The sequence below is a fragment of the Anopheles ziemanni genome, chromosome 2 (genome assembly GCF_943734765.1).
Source record: "Anopheles ziemanni chromosome 2, idAnoZiCoDA_A2_x.2, whole genome shotgun sequence".
Classification (NCBI taxonomy): Eukaryota; Metazoa; Arthropoda; class Insecta; order Diptera; family Culicidae; genus Anopheles; species Anopheles ziemanni.
The window spans coordinates 19297508-19314337 of NC_080705.1; the positions used below are offsets into that span (position 1 = coordinate 19297508).

Below are 16830 nucleotides of genomic sequence, written 5' to 3' on the forward strand. Positions count from 1 at the left end.
TTTTTTTTACCCAATGAGAGACAATAGATAGAAGTATATTTACAATTCTTGGTGGCCTTCATGCAGGCAATGGTTCATATTCGGGCTTCGCTGGAATGAAACACTCATTTGGCCGTTGGCTTGTTGGCTGTTTGTTTGTTTTCGTTTATTTGGATCTTAACATAGCCCGGATAAATCGAATGTAGGGAATTATGGTAAACTAAATTACTCTACTCCTATCGTTTGAAGCCGTATTTTTTACGTTCGTAGAAGAGATCAGTCTTTGAGCTTCCCAGGTTGACGATCTTTGGGCATCCATCACGCTGGGGAAAGGAAAAGAAATGATGAAAAATGATAGTACGAAAGCAGGCACACGTGTGCTTGTCGGCATCATAGATACTTACATCTTTTTCCTGAATTGTACACTCCTTGCAGTAGTACGCATCCGAGACTCCTGGGCCACCGCATATTACGCATCGCCCCTGGTAGGAACCGTAGTTACATTCGTCACAAATTCGAACCAATGTACAGGGTCGCACATAGGAATCGCATATGACACACTTTCCATCGCACTTTTCACACAAGCGTCCGATAGCTGCGAGAATACCAATGGGGTTACTACAGTTAAGTGAACATAAAACGAATCTTAACCTTCCTTACCTACTCCAGGTTGCTTACGACAAAAGATCAGATCAGGATGATGTTTGGCCATTGCAGTTGCTTTAAACTGGTGGAAAACGATAAAGACGCAAGCGAACAAGGCGATTTCGGCATTCAATTTGTTTTCCTCTGCAATTTGTTGTGTTTATGGTTTGACATGCATCTTTGCCGAAACTTGCCGGTTGCTGTCAAACGTTGATTTGACAGTCGAGGAACCAGTGTTTATCAAAGTGTACATGCGGTAGCAAAAGTGTTGAAAACAAATTGAAGGGAAATTTGCATTAGTCTTGCTTGTTTGCTAAAAAAAGTTGAAGGTACACGTTTTATTAAGCGTAAGTGGTTGAAATTAAAAGTTTGTGTATAACATTTGTACCAACCCACTTTCGTTAGATCGTCATCATGTCGGACAAGATCAAATTGGGCGACTACTTGATCGTGCAGCGACAGAAGTACATGAAGTTGCAAAAATTCAACAATCTCAACACGACCGTCAATCTGGGCAAAGATCAGATCGAACTGAAACTAGCCGAGAATCATCCGTACCACACCACGTTCCACTTGGTGCCGAAACTGGAACGTGGTAAGCGACAGTTCACGCTGGACGCACTATCGACCCCTTCGGAAATCCGCAATCTAAAGGAGTTGCTGATCAAGGAAAGCGGAAGCGACAATCGCAACATCACCGACGATCGACAATCGCAGGCACTGACGACGGAGGAAATCTTGAAGCTGCGCGAAGAGTGCGAATCGTCTTCCGAGGTGATCGGCAAGCTGGTGGAAAACTCCAAAAGTTTCGCTACGAAAACGGAATACTCCCAGGAGAAGTATCTGAAACGGAAGGAGAAAAAGTATTTCGAGTACATCACGATACGACGGCCGTCGATTCGCGTGCTGTGCGACATCTACTGGCGTTTGGATCCGGAGAAGGTGCTCGGGGTGCGCTTCGACACCCTGTCACAGATTGTGTCCTACAGTGGGGTGTGTAGCGTTGGCAACTATCTACTGTACGAGTCGGGCACGAACGGGTTGCTTCCGGCAGCGATGCTCAATTCCATCGGGAAGGAAACCGGGGCCAAACTGGTGCATTTACATCCGGGGAACGTCGCACAAAAGCAGGCTCTTATGGCAATGGATTTCCCTACTGAACAGCTGGCACGATGCGTGTCAGTAAATATCTACTCGGTGATAAGACATTACTATCAGGAGAAGGAATCAACCAACGGCGGTGAGGCAATTGTAGAGGAAGTGAAGGAAGTTATAAAAACCCAAGAGGAGCAAGAAATGGTCGAAAAAGATGAGATTTCCAACGGTGAAACAAAAAAGCGTAAGCTTGAAGATGGCACGGAAAATGGAAAGAACGCCGAAGACGGAGAACCGAATGCCAAACTGGTCAAGCTGGAGAAAGAGAAACAAACGTGGGAACTTGAAAACGAAACTGCTGCAGGCTTAATGAGGGAAAAGTTCGACTCGCTAGTTATTGTGGCGAAGGAACATCCGTACAGTATTCTAAAGGCCTTGCTGCCGTTCGTGAAGCCCAGCCGGCCGGTTGTGATTTTCTCTACCTCAAGGGAAATCCTCGCCGAATGCTACGTGGACATGAAAACGGAGGCTGCGGTAACGTACCTGCGGCTGACGTCCAATTGGACAAGACAGTTGCAGGTTCTTCCCAACCGTACCCATCCGGACGTGACTATGTCAGGGAGTAGCGGATATGTTCTTACAGGATACACGATAGGGTAGTATCAGGGCAATGAAAGCATAAAGGACTGTTCTTACCCATCGTAAGAAGGAAGTTATAGAGTATATTTTACAATTTAAAACTTTTTTTTTATGAAACAGGAAAGATTAAAATCGAAAAATGTTCATTTATTGGAAGTTTAATGTGGTTAACATTGTATTTACGAAATAGAGTTTTTTTCGATCAATCTTCATCGCTACTAATGACTGCGGCCCTTTTCCGTATCTTCTTCGTACTATGCTGCACGCTCATTTCCGATTCCGAATCCGAGGAGTCCAACGAACGGTCACGTTTCATCGATGATGCTTCATTCGTTATCCGGATTGACCCAATTTCCGGTTCACTGTCGTCATCATCAACTTGCAACGAAGGCATTAGATTCGCGTCATCATCGTCATCGTCAACGACGCGCAACGGAGACATGGATCGTTCACCTTCGTCGACGTTGTTGACCACATCTTCCCCCTCCTCTCCTCCCCGTTCGCCTACCGTTTCATTCAGGACGACCGGTGAATTCAGCTCAAAGTCATCGGAGCTACAAAACCGCTCCAGGATCGTAAGGCGCTGTTGTAAATCCGACGGGCTCAACGTAGATGGTATCCGGTGATAACAGTGGTGCCTGGTCACATCCATTATACCGAGTGTTTTTAGCAAGCGTTTAAATTCTGCCTTTTCCAGGGCAGCGATCTGGTAGGGTGCGATTGCAACCATTGGCGTTCCTTCCTCCTGTTGCTCCGGATCGGGATCCGAGTCTTCGTTCAGTTGCATTACCTCGTTCAGGCACTCGATAATCCACTGGACACTTTCCTTTTCGGCCGACCCCAACAGTTTGAGGCTAGCTTCGACAGCCTTTACATCCAGTGGCTTGCTGCTGTAGCTTCTGTCGCGATCATCATCATCCTCGTCATCGTCTTCGTCGATCTCGTCGTCATCGTCGTTGTCGGAATGGCTTTCGCCAGCATTACGCTCTGCGTTTCCTCGCTTCGGTGGCTTCACTTCGCTCGCATCCGCAATCAACCCTAGTGTGATCAGTCGTTTCACGATCACACCCGGTTTGAACTTTTTCCCAAAACCGTTCACGATCCGTTTCAGTGTGCGCCGTTGATCAAACCGGTGCTCGTCATACAGTTGCCGCAGTATCGTGTCCTCCTCGACGCTGAACTGATTGTGCTGGGCGCGATTCATATTGCTCCGCTTAGTTGGAGCCTTAAAAATGAGCCCCAAGTCTTTCAGCTTCTTGATGACGATCCTGCGGGTACGCGTGCGATCGATAATGTTTTCCAGCAGCCAATCGATCACGTCCTGATCGGTCTGTGGGTTCTGCTGGTTTTCCATAAACAACCTCCGCAGCTCTTCCTCTTGTTCCTCCGTCCAGCGACTCTTGGACGAGCCCGTTTGACCGTAAATATCGTCGTACCCGATTTCGATCGCCGTTGCGATACGTGCCGTTTTGTAGAAGAGCATCTCCGCATACAACACCTCGCCCGGGGAGGACGTATGGAGCTTTTGCAGCTGCCGCAACGTGTATATTGCAAGCCGGCGCAGCTCGAACGCGTGGGAGCACTCGGACGCCCGTAGAACTCGCTGAAAGATGCGTAGCAACGATAGCTGGAACAACATCGTCGGCGCTTTCAACTCCACGGCAATCCGATAGAGAAGCGTTACGGCCGCCTTAAGCGTTGGTGTCTTGATTTTCTCCCAATCACTCAGCACGATCGTACAGGCACGCACGATCTTCGGATCGATCAACCGTTTGGCGAAGTCTTCGAAGTTGAAATCTTTTTCCGCCTTATGAATCTGCCGTTCCGCTTCCTCTTCTTCGTCCTCACCGGACTCTTCCTCCTCCGGTTGGGTTTCCTCGACCGCACCACTGTTCTTCTCCTGCGCTAGGTTTGCCGTGAAGATTTCTTTCAATGTCATCAAATCTTCGTCCGGTGCTGATGATGCACTACCAAAGCAACCGTCGTCGGTCCAAACTGATCGCGCGGCGTACAACATTTTGATTGCCTGTTCGTACGCGCCCTCGCGGAGAATCGCGTGGATGCGAACCACGCAGTCCCCTTTCTGGTCATCGATCGGGACGGACGAAGCCGAATCAAAGGGTGTTGGTAGATCTTCCTTCAGCGTCGATTCGGCCCCTTCGCCCGACTCAAGGATGGCAGCAATCTTTGGCGCCACCTCAAGCCAAAGGTATTCCGCATCCTCCTGTTCGTCGTCCGCCTGTTCGTTGCGATTTTTCCGTTGGTTCTTGTTGCTCTTTTTTTTCTTCGGTTTCACCCGTTCCTGCACACGCACGGTGCCTTTGCAGAACTTTTGCAGCATGCCAAAGAACAGGTGTGCCACCTCGACCACGTCGCGAAGGTATGCCCGGCTGTGGTGCGTCTCGTTGAAGTCCTTCAGCAGGTGCACCACCGTCTCACGGTACTCGACCACGTAGAAGATGTTGTTCTGCAGCAGGTTTAGCAATTCCCGCGCGTTCGCATCCGGTTTCTTTTCCAGCGCCTGCAGGTTGTTCAGCAGCTCCCGGTACGTCTGTACGGCGATGTGAAGCCGACGGGCCCACAGCATTTTTCGGGTTTTGTCCGAGACGATGTTTTCCATGCAGTTCTCCATGCGCGTAATGATCCAATGGAACGTGTCGATGGTTAACGATTCGCTGACCAGCTCGATCTTCAACCCACCGTGGCGGTTAAACTCGAGGAAAAAACGAATCGCCCATAGCAGGTATGAGTCGTCGTTGAAGTCGGACACGGTGACGCTGCTGTGCTGATCCAGATAGCGTCGCACCTGGCGGACCATGTTGTTGTAGAGGCGCAGAATTTCCATGCCATACTCGCGCAGAAACAGACGCACTGAGAAGATGCTTTTCCGCTCGACCTTTTCCGTTTCCTTCACGTGGCGAGAGGGTTGCTTGATTCGTTGCTTTTCCGCGCCGAGTTCCTCACTGCGGACGATTTTCTCCAGCGACTGGTGGCATATGGCATCGGCCTCCGAGATGGACTTTAGGTTGTGGAACGTGTAGGTGCCTCGAAAGCGGGAGTGGCGCGCCGTGGACAGCGGTTTCCGGGACCCGCCCGGTGGGTGCAACGCTTTGATCAGTTGCATTTCGTCGTTTTTCTTTTCGATCGTGCTGCGCTGTAAGGTCGCATCAGCGAGGCTGGCCGTGGACTGTTCCCGGTACACAAGGCTCACAATTTCCAGTGAGTGGATCAGAAAGCGGTTTTCGTGCGGTGAACCGAGGATGTATAAAATCAGATCGAGAATTCCGGCCTGATGTAGGGCCCACAGTAGGCAATCGTGCAGACTGGCGTCATTATCCATGCGCTTTTCTTTCTCAACATTTGCTGGCACCTGCAGCACGTTTCTTATCAGAATCAAAATGCGCTCTATGATTAATCCATCCGCTTCGCTGCGCACTGCCCAATCGGTGTGTAAAATCTTTTCCAACCGATCGCCTAGCACCGACCAGACGCCCTTCACCGAAAACGCCTCCTTGTACTCCTCGGCAATGTCGATCAGTCGCATACACTTTCGCTGTTCCACGGCATCCTTTGGGTAGTTTCCATTGTAGAGCAGTAGCGTTGGAAACGTAAGATTGACCAGTAAACGTAACAATACGTCCACCAGGTCCGCATTGTGAAAGTTACTGATCAGCATCGGTATCAGGTCGGTCTGCACGACCCGCTTGCCTCCGATGTACCGACGACATTCGTGGACGACTTTGTCCTGCTTCAGGATCCAAATCAAATGTTTCAGGCCTTGCAGGGCCTCCGGATCCATATGATACTTGTCGCCATCTTCCCAGCCCAGCGAGGAACAGATGGCATCGATTTCGGCAAAGAACACGCTCATTGTTGTAACAGATATGGACACTTTCACAAAATATACGGGTTCAAGCTGCTAGAACTAACTACGCCATAACAACGTTTGTGGAATGACGGTTCCTTCTATTTTCCCGCCAATACCTCAGATGTCATAAAAGTAAACAAATTTTAACCCGATCGTACACATCAGGGGTTGGCAACCGAAGGTTGTGCTGGTAAATATTTGACACTGGATTTAATTTTATATGCCCTACGATATGCTACTTTTTTCATTGTACATAACTATGTTAAAAATTACTCATTCACTTCATTTCATGGAGGCTCTACAAAAGTCAATAGGTCTGAAGATACGATTTGAACATGATCAAGTCTTTCAATCAACTTCTCAAAATCCGATGTGGTAACATTGTTGAAGCTTTCGTTTTCGTAAATTTAAATTAAAAAAAGGTTTAGCGTGACAGTAAGTGCATGAAATATGTTACTACAATCTCTAGGAGCATGTCCGCCGACCACTGAGAAATTATGTACTAAATGACAGCTGTTAGTTGGATCTACTTTCTCGGTGCCAAATGTAAACACCAACAACACTACCGGCATTTCGTCCGAATCTTCCGCAAGCGTAATCGCGCAAGGAATTACCCTCAAATGAATCGTTACTTAATCAACCTATCGTACATCGGCACCCGGTTTCGGTAAGAATGATTTTCCTGCCAACCACGAATTCGAAAATAGCTGACTACTGTGCGATCTTTCAGTGGCATTCAGCGGAAGATCGACAAGTCGGTGGGCCAGTTTCAGGATCCTCACACCGTACAGGGAGTCATCGAGGAGGCACTGCTTAAGCTACGATCGGTGAACGTTCCCACATTAAAGCTGTCCAGTCGGTAAGCTAGTGAAAAGAACTAACATTAGTGTTATTTTGCATGTGAATGCTACTCTCGACATGTTATAAAATAGGGATTATTTCACATCTATGTAAGGAACAACGAAGGTGTGGTAGGAAAAGCGATACATTATTTCAAACTTTATTTTAATCATCTGGTTCTTTCTCCTTCGCATAACGACAGAACAGACACAGGCGTACACGCTCTCCACAACACTGTCCATGTAGATTTGGAACGGCCAAATGGAAAGCCGTACGATGCGGAAAAAATCACCAAAGCGCTCAATCGTGCGTTCGAACGGGATGCCCAATCTTTGCGAATACTAAGCACCGTACATGTGCCAAATACATTCCATGCGCGGTTGTGCGCCAAATCCCGAACCTATTTGTATCGGTTGGCGGTGCTGAAGAAAGAATACGCCCGTAATCACCCCCTCCAGCATCCACAATCTCGATTCATACCGATCGAAGAGCACGATCGATGCTATTTTCTTGGGTAAAAAGAAATCCTCAAGGAACGGTTGTTGCCAATCCACTGATCAAATGTTTCTGAATGTGCTTCCAGGCATCCGCGGTTCGATATAGACACGTTTGCCAACATTGCACGTTCGTTTGAAGGTGTGCATGATTTTCGAACTTTTATGGCAGTTGCTAAAGGAAATCCGCGACAGCAGGAAGCGATGCATTCGCTGAGACGCATCGATCAGGTCACGGTGGATCGAGGGCAGACAATGACGACAGCCTTTAGTAGGGAGAAGACGGAAAAGTACTATGACTTTTGGGACGTACGGGTACGAGGACGTTCGTTTCTTTACAGACAGGTGAGAGTGGATAGCTTTCTGAAAAAGGGTCTACTTTTTTTTGAATGCTTTTTAACATATTTTTAAATTAACATGCATTGGGAGATAATGGGGGGCATAATTAATAGCACGTTTCAATTCAAGTGCTTTAACTTTTTTCGCGTAAGGTACGGCGCATGGTAGGAGCCTGGGTTGCAGCAGCCGAAGGACGCATCAGTGATCGGGACGTGTACCATATGCTCACAGTGCCCTCTCAAAACTCGTGGTGTTCCAACGTGTTTGTAGCTCCCGCTTACGCCCTCTACCTCTGCCAAGTAGAGTACGATCCAGCCGATCTCGCTTTTCCCGCGATCACCCAGCATCCCACCGGCGATACCGATGGCCAGTTTTCTGGAGCAACTGCGCAACCGCAAAACGGAACTCCAACGTACCGAAACGACCGTCACATACATGGATGGTAGTCGGAAGATTTTTCGAAACAATCTCGAAATTGATGCACCTCCCCGGCTCGGATTCATCGTGGATGACAGCCCCGACCAAGTGCCGGCATGCATTATCAGCCAATTTCTTTACCTAGGCTCGCAGGATTGTGTGCGCGCACAAGTGCTGGACAAGTATGGCATAACTCACGTGCTCAGTGTCGGTATCGAAATCCCACCGCTGGAAGAAGACGCAGTAGTGGCCAAAGTTTTGGAGAAGATGTTTGTCCCATGTTTGGATCTTCCGGAAACGAACTTGCGGGATGTGTTGGAGCAGACGAACGAGTTCATCGACAACTGTCGAAAGCAGGGAGGCCGTGTGCTCGTACACTGCAATGCTGGTGTTTCGCGATCGACCTCAGTGGTTCTCGGATATCTCATACTGCGATGCGATCAGTCCTTCCTGCAGGCTTTCGGATTAGTTAAAAGCAAACGCCCTTGCGTACATCCGAATGCGGGTTTTATTAAACAACTTAAGCAATTAGAATCATAATCGTGTGTGCTCAAATTGTGAGATGAAGTTTAACCATTAAATAAAAACGAACGTGGATGAGAATAAACCAAACTTATTCCTATACCGGTTTATATATATGGTATAGAAGAAAACTGGTTAAAACTGGTCTTCTCTTTTTACTTAGTGATGTACCAATTATAATGCTGTATATCCAATGTCACACAAAATAAACTCAAATTTTAGATAATGATTTTTCGAACAAATGATCAATTATTTAATAATTTGATGTACTTTAATTATTTCAAACTTTAAACTTTCTTCCCGCGTAGACAATGAGCTGTAGTGTCGCTTGACGTAAATAGAACTATCAGTAAAATGTTTATCACCTTAGAATGCAGTTGGGGCGTATTGCTCTGCTGATAACGATCATTATCAATCATTTACGCACGCTAATTAAATTGAGTCGCCTCCGTTTTAAAGTATAAGTAAATTATCATCATCATCACCTTCCTCCTCGTCGGTAGTAAAATATTCCTGTTGGACATTGAGATCGATCAACGGCAACGGTTCTTGCGTTTGTTCACTCGTTCTATTATCACTGCTAGTGCTATCGGAACTTGTGTTGGGAGATAAGACAGCATCGCTGTGGGGTTCATCGGCATGGTTTGTCCTCGTACCGGAATGCTCTCCTTTTTCAACAGCAGCCTCCGGGACATCAGTTGTCGGTTGAGATGGTGCGGCATTCTCAGTAGTTGCTACATTTTCCGTTACATTCGCCGATCCTGCGGCAGAAGTGGATGTGGAAGCACCTTCGTTAAGATTCATCTCTCCCATCGCGGAGGACAATTCGCTCAGATCGTTCGAAGCCGTCGTCGTAGATGTCCCAGGGACACGTGTCTGGTTGACTCCTTCAAGCCGCAGCCCAGCAACACCCTTCTTCTGTATGGTTACTAGATCCCGCTTTACGCGCCGTATGCGAGTGCAGTCGTTTTGTCGAATCTGACACTTGAGCTCGAACATGACGATGTAGACGAATCCGGCTACCAGGATTTTGCAGCTCTTTTTACCCTCCAGGTACGCTTCTTCCAGCTCCTGGCTGGTGCGTTCGTCGTACTGCCACCAACCATTGCAGCCCTCGTAATACCACTGGTACTCATTTCCGTCCGCCACCGTTGACGTGGCTGCACGCTCAATTTCTTCGACACCATTCACTAGCTGCGGGTGGTCTATGTAGGTGAGCGGAATATCACAACGACACAACGCGCAGCGTAGGTTTTTAAAAGCAACACCCTGGAAAATAAATTGAAACTTGTCGGATTGTTTGATACACTGACATGCGTCCAATGATTTACCTTCACACACAGGTAGCAAAAAATATGGCCACACGGGAGTCGTACGGGATGGACGCATGTCTCTAGGCATACGGGACACTCCAGTTTAGAGCCTGAGAAGGGAAACTAGAAGTTTTAAAACTGTTCGTTTCCGATAAGTTACAGAAAAACTACGCACTAGCGGTTGTTCCATCTGGTTTCTTCGGGATTTCATGGCTATCACCATCTTCGGAACGGGCGCTGGTTGGGGAAGAGGAGCCTGGCTGAAGTGATTCTGCCATTATACTCGGTGTCTACACGAAACAACACCCGCAAGCATACGATAAGGATATTCACAACAGAGCACCAGTTCTTGTTAACCTCTCTTGAGACGATCAATCGACAACGAATTTGTTTTTGTAAATAAAAAAGTTGTCTCATTCGCGGATGCGATGCAGACGCAGTATACTTTGTGCGTTGTTTTCACAAAAGCAACAAAACACGGAACAGATGAGTTTGACGTACACAACTGACAACAACCTTTGACATTTAGCGAGGATTTAAATGAAATTGCCCAGTTTGTTCGTTTTTAGCTCGAATTAAACAAGTATCCAAAAATGTGTTTTTTTGAGATTAATTACTAAGAGAGGATTACATACAATCAGCGTATACACAATCGATAGCTAACAATCATGAATGTTTCTATTTTCGAATATATTTTAAGAAATCAAAAAAATACGTACACATTGCTTGCGTCGTTGTTGGGCAACGTTTGAATTTCTTTTCTCACTTTTTTTTATAATAAATTCAAATACATTTGATGCATTTTCCCCCCTCTCCCTCGCTTTATAACGTCTTTTAAAGGACTCCTGTTTCCTTATGCCCTTCGATTTTGAATGAAAGAGCGAAGCATTCCGTACACCGTCCATCATCAGTTGGGTAAGTCTATGTTTTGACTTATCCTTCGTGGCTGTGTTATTTATTTTGAATTCTTAAGGTTAATGTGTTCCTTTCTATTTATCCCTTCTGTATCCAGCCTTTTAATCCTTCCTCTACCATCATTTGATCATTCAATCCCCTTTCAAAAACCATTAACAATGTTCCGGGATACGAACGGGCTGCTTTAAGGTTCGACATTTTTTTCTCATGCTGAGTAACTTCGGTTGCTGTTGCCAAATTCGGACCGTTACCGGATAGAGTATACAGGAATAAATTAAAATAAGGTATTAGTACAATAAGTAGTTAAAGGTATAATTTAGCAAATCTAATTCATTAATTATGCAAAACCGGTCGGTAGCCTTTTTTCGTGTTTTACCATTTTAACATCCTTTGTTAACCGTATCCAAACCCTTTATCTCAAAATTTTACTTTTTCCCTAAATGTTCTCTCTCTCCCCCTCACACGGCATCTCTCTACATCCTTAATCGTGTGTGTGTGTGTGTGTGATAATGGCCGTATTAGTTCATAACTTCGTCTTACAACTATCACCTTTCAGAGATGCGATCATCGCGCAATGCGCCTAGAGTTAGTTGCTTATCGTTTAAATTTAGTTATTTTGTTTTAGTTTCGGATTGGTTTTTGCTCGACCACCTTACGCTTTTATTTTGTTGTTGTTACGTAGTTGTTTTGCTTTAGAAAAGAAGCGTGTCGCATTCGGCTCGTGTATTAGTTTCATGTGCTGTATCGCCTTTCCTAACTCGCTGATACATTGCAGTTCAATAACATGCTCATGCATTTTAGAAAGACATCACGGATTCTTCTTTATAGCGGGGCTGTCTAATTCTTTTTTTTATAATTCGATCAACTAATTTTTCTTACCTTGTTTTTCGTTTTTCCTTTCGTCTCCTAAAGCTCTACTGCAGAGAATTTCATAAAGCTCCTGCATACTTTCTCTTTCCACTACACTCCCCCATACTCCATGTTGCCGGAAAACGTTGGTTCGAAAGATTCATGGCTGATGGATAATCCATCGCCCTGGTAAATGGTGTTGTTTGATTTTTTAATTGTATGTTAATAACCCTATCCCTTACATGCTAGGCACCTAGATATTCCCTACAAAATCAGCGGCACACATGAATGGCCAATCGACGCACGCAAAGTCAGATCAGGGGGAAAGCGCAAGGGGGGTTTCTCCCCCCGTTTCCCTGTTGCGGTGGTTCTGTGTAGCTTCTTCTTTGTAACAAAAAATCCTGGGCCCCTTTTCCACGGAGGGCAAGAAGCAAAATCCGTACCAGAGAGCCGCCCGGTTCGTTAACGCGTTCGTAAAAGGGAATCGATGCCTTTTGATTCTACGATTGTATAGCACAATGTTTTTCTATCATCGACCGGGTTAATTCGTGCTGTGCTAAACGGGAAACAAAACTGAAACTAAACTAAACAACATCCTTTGGGATGGGGGTATATCATTTTCCTGTCCAATAATTTCGGGGCGCTATTTTATTTCATCTCCTTGCTAAAGAAACTCGTCCTCGGTCATAGATTCCTTCCCTCCGTCGAATCATTTCGGTTCTCTAACGGAACTGGATATCGGATCCAGGATCGGAAAGCGAAGCAACAATGCACAGCTGTATAATTTGGTATGACTTTTTTTTATCAAACGTTTACTTTTCAATGTTGTTCAAGTGTTCGACTTTCAGTAATATAGCTAAAGAATTAGACTTTGTTTTCTCTTTCTCATACTACAGTTGGAGGAGGAGGTTGTGATTGGGGGAGTTGGGGAAAGTGCGTATACTTTGTGTGGAAAATGATAAGAAACGTACGAAGTCAATTGGGGTTGGGATCTTGTACTAACGGCTATCGTTGCTATCTTCTCGTACGTTTGGAGATGTCTAGGATCTACTGTTAGCCTACAAAAATAAGATGCGCGTGCTCCTAATGGATGAATTCGTCTCAAGATATTATTCGAGGTTAAAATATATAATTTGGTGCAGAGAAGGAAAGAAGATAAACAAATATAACGATACATATACTTCCCGTACGCCAAGTAAGCTGTCGAATCAAAGCGTGGATGGAGAATGGAGGATCCTACTCGGTGGACCTTAAGTGGTTGGGGTAGTCGGAGGAGAGGAGGTGGTGGTTGTGGGTTCACCATCGGTCACACTAGTTACCATGTCGTCGTTCGCGGTCGGCGTAGTGGGTGTTGTCGAGGTGACGGCATCCGCCTTAGTGGAGTTGTTCGTTTCTAGTTCGCTCGTAAAGTCATCGTCGCCGTCCTCGGAGATGATAGGCGGTGGCTCGGATGAGCTGGAATTCCGGTGCTTCGAGTGGCGCAACTGCTGCAGGTAGTGGCGCTGGGTCGGTTTGTGCAGGGCCAGCTGGGATAGGGCTTCCTCTATCGAGAACCACTGTCGCTTCCGGCCGATCGTTTTTGAGTCTTCCCATTCTTCCAGCTCTTTGGTGACGACCATTACGAACACCTCGGTGCGATGTTTGTGCTCTATGTTCTGTAATAACAGTGAGTTAGTTTCATGTTCATATGATTGCATTATCCGACAGTAGTGTGTACCTCAAACACTCCGAGACACCGACCGAGCTCTCCCGTAACACCAGCCTCCTCGAGCACTTCTCGTGTGGCCGTTACGGAAGCCTCTTCTTCCGGCTCCACACCACCACCCGGGACGATCCATAGCTCAGGCCGTCTAGAGGATGTGACCAACAGCACCTGCGAAGAATTTAACGTACGTTCGACATAAGAACGACATCCAAGTAACCTTGTTTTTAAACACCGAATCGCACCTCTGCTTCCGCCTCCGATCGCACGCAAATACAGGCCGCCCGTCGACGGTATCCATCTTTGTCGTAGAGCCGTGGAGTTGGTTTTTCTTTCACCATCTTTACGCTTAACAAGTACCGTGACGATCAAAATCGCTGAATGTCTGCAAAACGCGAGAGGAAAAGAACAGAAATAAGTTAAATATGATAGAGCTAGAGTTGAATGAGAGAACAATGTTATCATTCATATTCTAATGTTGTTTATTTTTAAGCCAGACACAGTTTGTAAACTTGCACGATCCAACTTGGCGCACATGTTGTCATATTGCCATTTCACAAATGAGGTAATACATTTCAAAACGAGACGAGATCGAAGACGAGTTCTCGGACCACAGTAGGTCGATGTACGAAATATGGTGTATCCATTGGAAAAAGAAAACTTCCAAAATAATATAGATATTGTGAAAGCACAATTCGAGATACGAAAATTTGTAAAACACAATTTTATTCGAATTGATAAGAAATTGAAAAAAACAGGAACCGAAGAATATTAACAAAGAATAACATCATTCCTTTGATCTCTTTGTAAATTATATGTATAAACGTACAAATTCTTATCAAACACAGAATTTGAACAAAACATTGCATTGAATGAAATGGACTGTATTTAATACATAGTTGGGAATCGATTTCCTTCAGGATATTAACACAACTTCTCGACGTAAAACTCCCAGTGTTCCCAAAACGGAACCTAGCATGCCTAATTTCTTTTTATTGTGGTCTGGAAGTTTTGCGTCGAAGTGGCGATTTGTTAACTTTTTACTCTGTTAGTTGCAACAAGTTTTGTTCGTTACTGTAAGTTGCACAATACACAAAATTTAAACACGAATGTGATCAAATAACAGCAAAACCCATTTGGTAGAGGCTTGCGTTACAGAACCTATTTTAGATTAAAATTCCACCAATAACGTATCCGAGTTAGCCACTGTGCGAGGAAGAGAATCGCCTTACAGATTCGCACATCATCAAGTGATGAGGGTTTGGGGTTCATCTTGAAGATGACGATCGAGCTGGAGCGTGACTGTGCTATTGATAACAACCGCTCCATCGACTTTCCATCGGAACCAAACGTCTCTCGAGTTGACGATAATGTAAACGATTTTTCGATGCCAGCGAGTAGACGTTGAGGTTATAAATTACCTCCTCCGGCAATTTAGTTGAAGGGCCGGGCCCACCGGTAAAGCAAATTGGGGGGAAAATATATACAGAATGAAATATACAACATAAAATTTAATTTATGTTCAATTCCGAAGGAGGGTGGTGGTTTACACTAAATTTTCGGTGAGAGAGTTTCTTCTTAGCGCTGCGCTAAAAATAGCTTCCTCTCTCTGGCTTCCCCTCGGCACCGAGAACAAAACCAAGAACCGCGCAAAAAAAACACACCTTCAAACCAACGAATTTGCAAAGAATCCCGGCTTTCCGTATCGTTTACTTCAACACCGGTGTCCTATGTCCCTAGCCCCTGCCTTCTCGTCTGATCTTTCTGACCACCTACCCGTTTACTAATCTAGCGTGAGAAGCATGTGGGCCATCCATGTCACTTGACACGCCGAAATCGTTCCCAACGCGCTCGACCGAGTTTCAAGTTTTTCTTTTCCTTTCGGCTAGGATGATAATAATCGAACGAAAAATCAAACCAAACGAAGAAAAATAAAGTGACCCCTCTCCGGTGCGCCACGGCGACGCCTGGCCGTGTGTGTGTGTGTGTGTGTAACAGGTGTCGAAGATGACTTTGTCGACTATCGTCCGCCGACTTCCTTTTGGCAGCCGGTAACCCCGGCCGGCAGATGATACTACCGGGGAGACGACGATGGTAATAAGCTGTGGCATTACGTCCACACGCAACCATGAGAGATGCTGTTTGCTTGCCATTAGCTCTTCCCCGGGTCGCCAATGGTAATGGATTCGATGGACGGGGCATAATTATCCACCTCCACACCGTTGAGAGTAATCGATGTATTCTCTTTGACAATCTGATGAAGGAAGTATCAACAATTTATAATTCTCCGCACAACGTCTTGACGAGTTTCAACTGGACGGGGAGTATGTCTAGATGATTAATTTACATGCGACCTCCGGTTCCTTTTTTTTTCCTACCATGTCAGTACCCTTTCTTGTGACAAATGTAACGTTTTTAATCTTTTTCTCTCGCTTTATGTCTCGCTTATCGCCTTCCTCCGTAGTAAACACCCGCAAAGCGTGCACTATTCGGCGGTTTTTGGTTTACAGTTGGCCATAAAGTGCGGCCAGAGAAGAAAACAACACCGCGAAGACAATCATGTTGCTTCGGGAAGTGATGAGCGTACCTTTGAAGACTCCCCAACGGATGCTGACGACCAGGTGGTGGTTATGGTGCTAGTAAACACACTATCTACAGGATGATGTCAATGATCTATCCGGGATGGTGTTTTCACGGTCGCGGGGGTTACTTCGATGCTTATTGCTCGCAGATTGTGGTGATGCTGCTACGGCGACTAGATACGGGAATTGTCGGTACGGCCGTTCACAATGCTTGTCGCATTCGACAATCAATGGACTCGTTCACACTGACGCACATACAACACACAATCTTGCACTTTCATACACCCACAAAAAAATAATTAAGAAAAAAACGACACAATCGACTACCAGCGAACCACTAGACAGACCGATGCACTGACATTACACCCTGCATTCACACGTACGCGCACACACATACACTCACACATACGCTGCACTGATCACTCTTTCGCTTCGTCCTGCTGCTTTTCCTCTTTGCCTGCAACTCCGTCTTCCTGGTCGTCGTCACCGTCGCCGCTCTTGTTGTTGTTGGTGCTCCTGTTGCTTTCGTTTTCGTCTTCGTCCTCATGCAACGTCGCCGCCGTCGTCGTCGTCGTCGTTGTCGTTGCTGAAGCTGGCTCACTCGACTGCCTCGTTCACCTTCTAGTTTGCA

At 46.0% G+C, this 16830-nt stretch overlaps 6 protein-coding genes across 6 annotated transcripts; 2 read left to right on the top strand and 4 right to left on the bottom strand.

The window, feature by feature from the left end:
* Positions 1–128: 128 nt before the first annotated feature.
* On the bottom strand, positions 129–691 carry LOC131288334 (PHD finger-like domain-containing protein 5A). Its single transcript, XM_058317461.1, has 3 exons — positions 640–691; positions 384–574; positions 129–302 (listed from the first exon to the last, which is right to left on the bottom strand). The coding sequence occupies exons 1-3, from the start codon at positions 689–691 to the stop codon at positions 216–218; spliced, it is 330 nt and encodes a 109-aa protein (XP_058173444.1). The 3' UTR covers positions 129–215.
* Positions 692–1033: 342 nt separating this feature from the next.
* LOC131282628 (tRNA (adenine(58)-N(1))-methyltransferase non-catalytic subunit TRM6) lies at positions 1034–2549 on the top strand. The gene has a single exon (XM_058312144.1). It carries the CDS (start codon positions 1039–1041, stop codon positions 2377–2379), a length of 1341 nt encoding a protein of 446 aa, XP_058168127.1. The 5' UTR covers positions 1034–1038; the 3' UTR covers positions 2380–2549.
* On the bottom strand, positions 2484–6249 carry LOC131282627 (protein timeless homolog). The gene has a single exon (XM_058312142.1). It carries the CDS (start codon positions 6227–6229, stop codon positions 2561–2563), a length of 3669 nt encoding a protein of 1222 aa, XP_058168125.1. The 5' UTR covers positions 6230–6249; the 3' UTR covers positions 2484–2560.
* Positions 6250–6846: 597 nt separating this feature from the next.
* Positions 6847–8468, top strand: LOC131281149 (tRNA pseudouridine synthase-like 1). The gene is made up of 5 exons (XM_058310408.1): positions 6847–6893; positions 6957–7085; positions 7269–7580; positions 7650–7905; positions 8052–8468. Exons 1-5 carry the CDS (start codon positions 6847–6849, stop codon positions 8343–8345), a joined length of 1038 nt encoding a protein of 345 aa, XP_058166391.1. The 3' UTR covers positions 8346–8468.
* A 559-nt stretch (positions 8469–9027) lies between these two features.
* Positions 9028–10541, bottom strand: LOC131294934 (E3 ubiquitin-protein ligase rnf146). Its single transcript, XM_058322989.1, has 3 exons — positions 10327–10541; positions 10170–10261; positions 9028–10107 (listed from the first exon to the last, which is right to left on the bottom strand). The coding sequence occupies exons 1-3, from the start codon at positions 10427–10429 to the stop codon at positions 9292–9294; spliced, it is 1011 nt and encodes a 336-aa protein (XP_058178972.1). The 5' UTR covers positions 10430–10541; the 3' UTR covers positions 9028–9291.
* A 2216-nt stretch (positions 10542–12757) lies between these two features.
* LOC131280982 (diphosphoinositol polyphosphate phosphohydrolase 1) lies at positions 12758–13998 on the bottom strand. Its single transcript, XM_058310234.1, has 3 exons — positions 13863–13998; positions 13633–13788; positions 12758–13570 (listed from the first exon to the last, which is right to left on the bottom strand). The coding sequence occupies exons 1-3, from the start codon at positions 13956–13958 to the stop codon at positions 13166–13168; spliced, it is 657 nt and encodes a 218-aa protein (XP_058166217.1). The 5' UTR covers positions 13959–13998; the 3' UTR covers positions 12758–13165.
* Positions 13999–16830: the final 2832 nt, after the last annotated feature.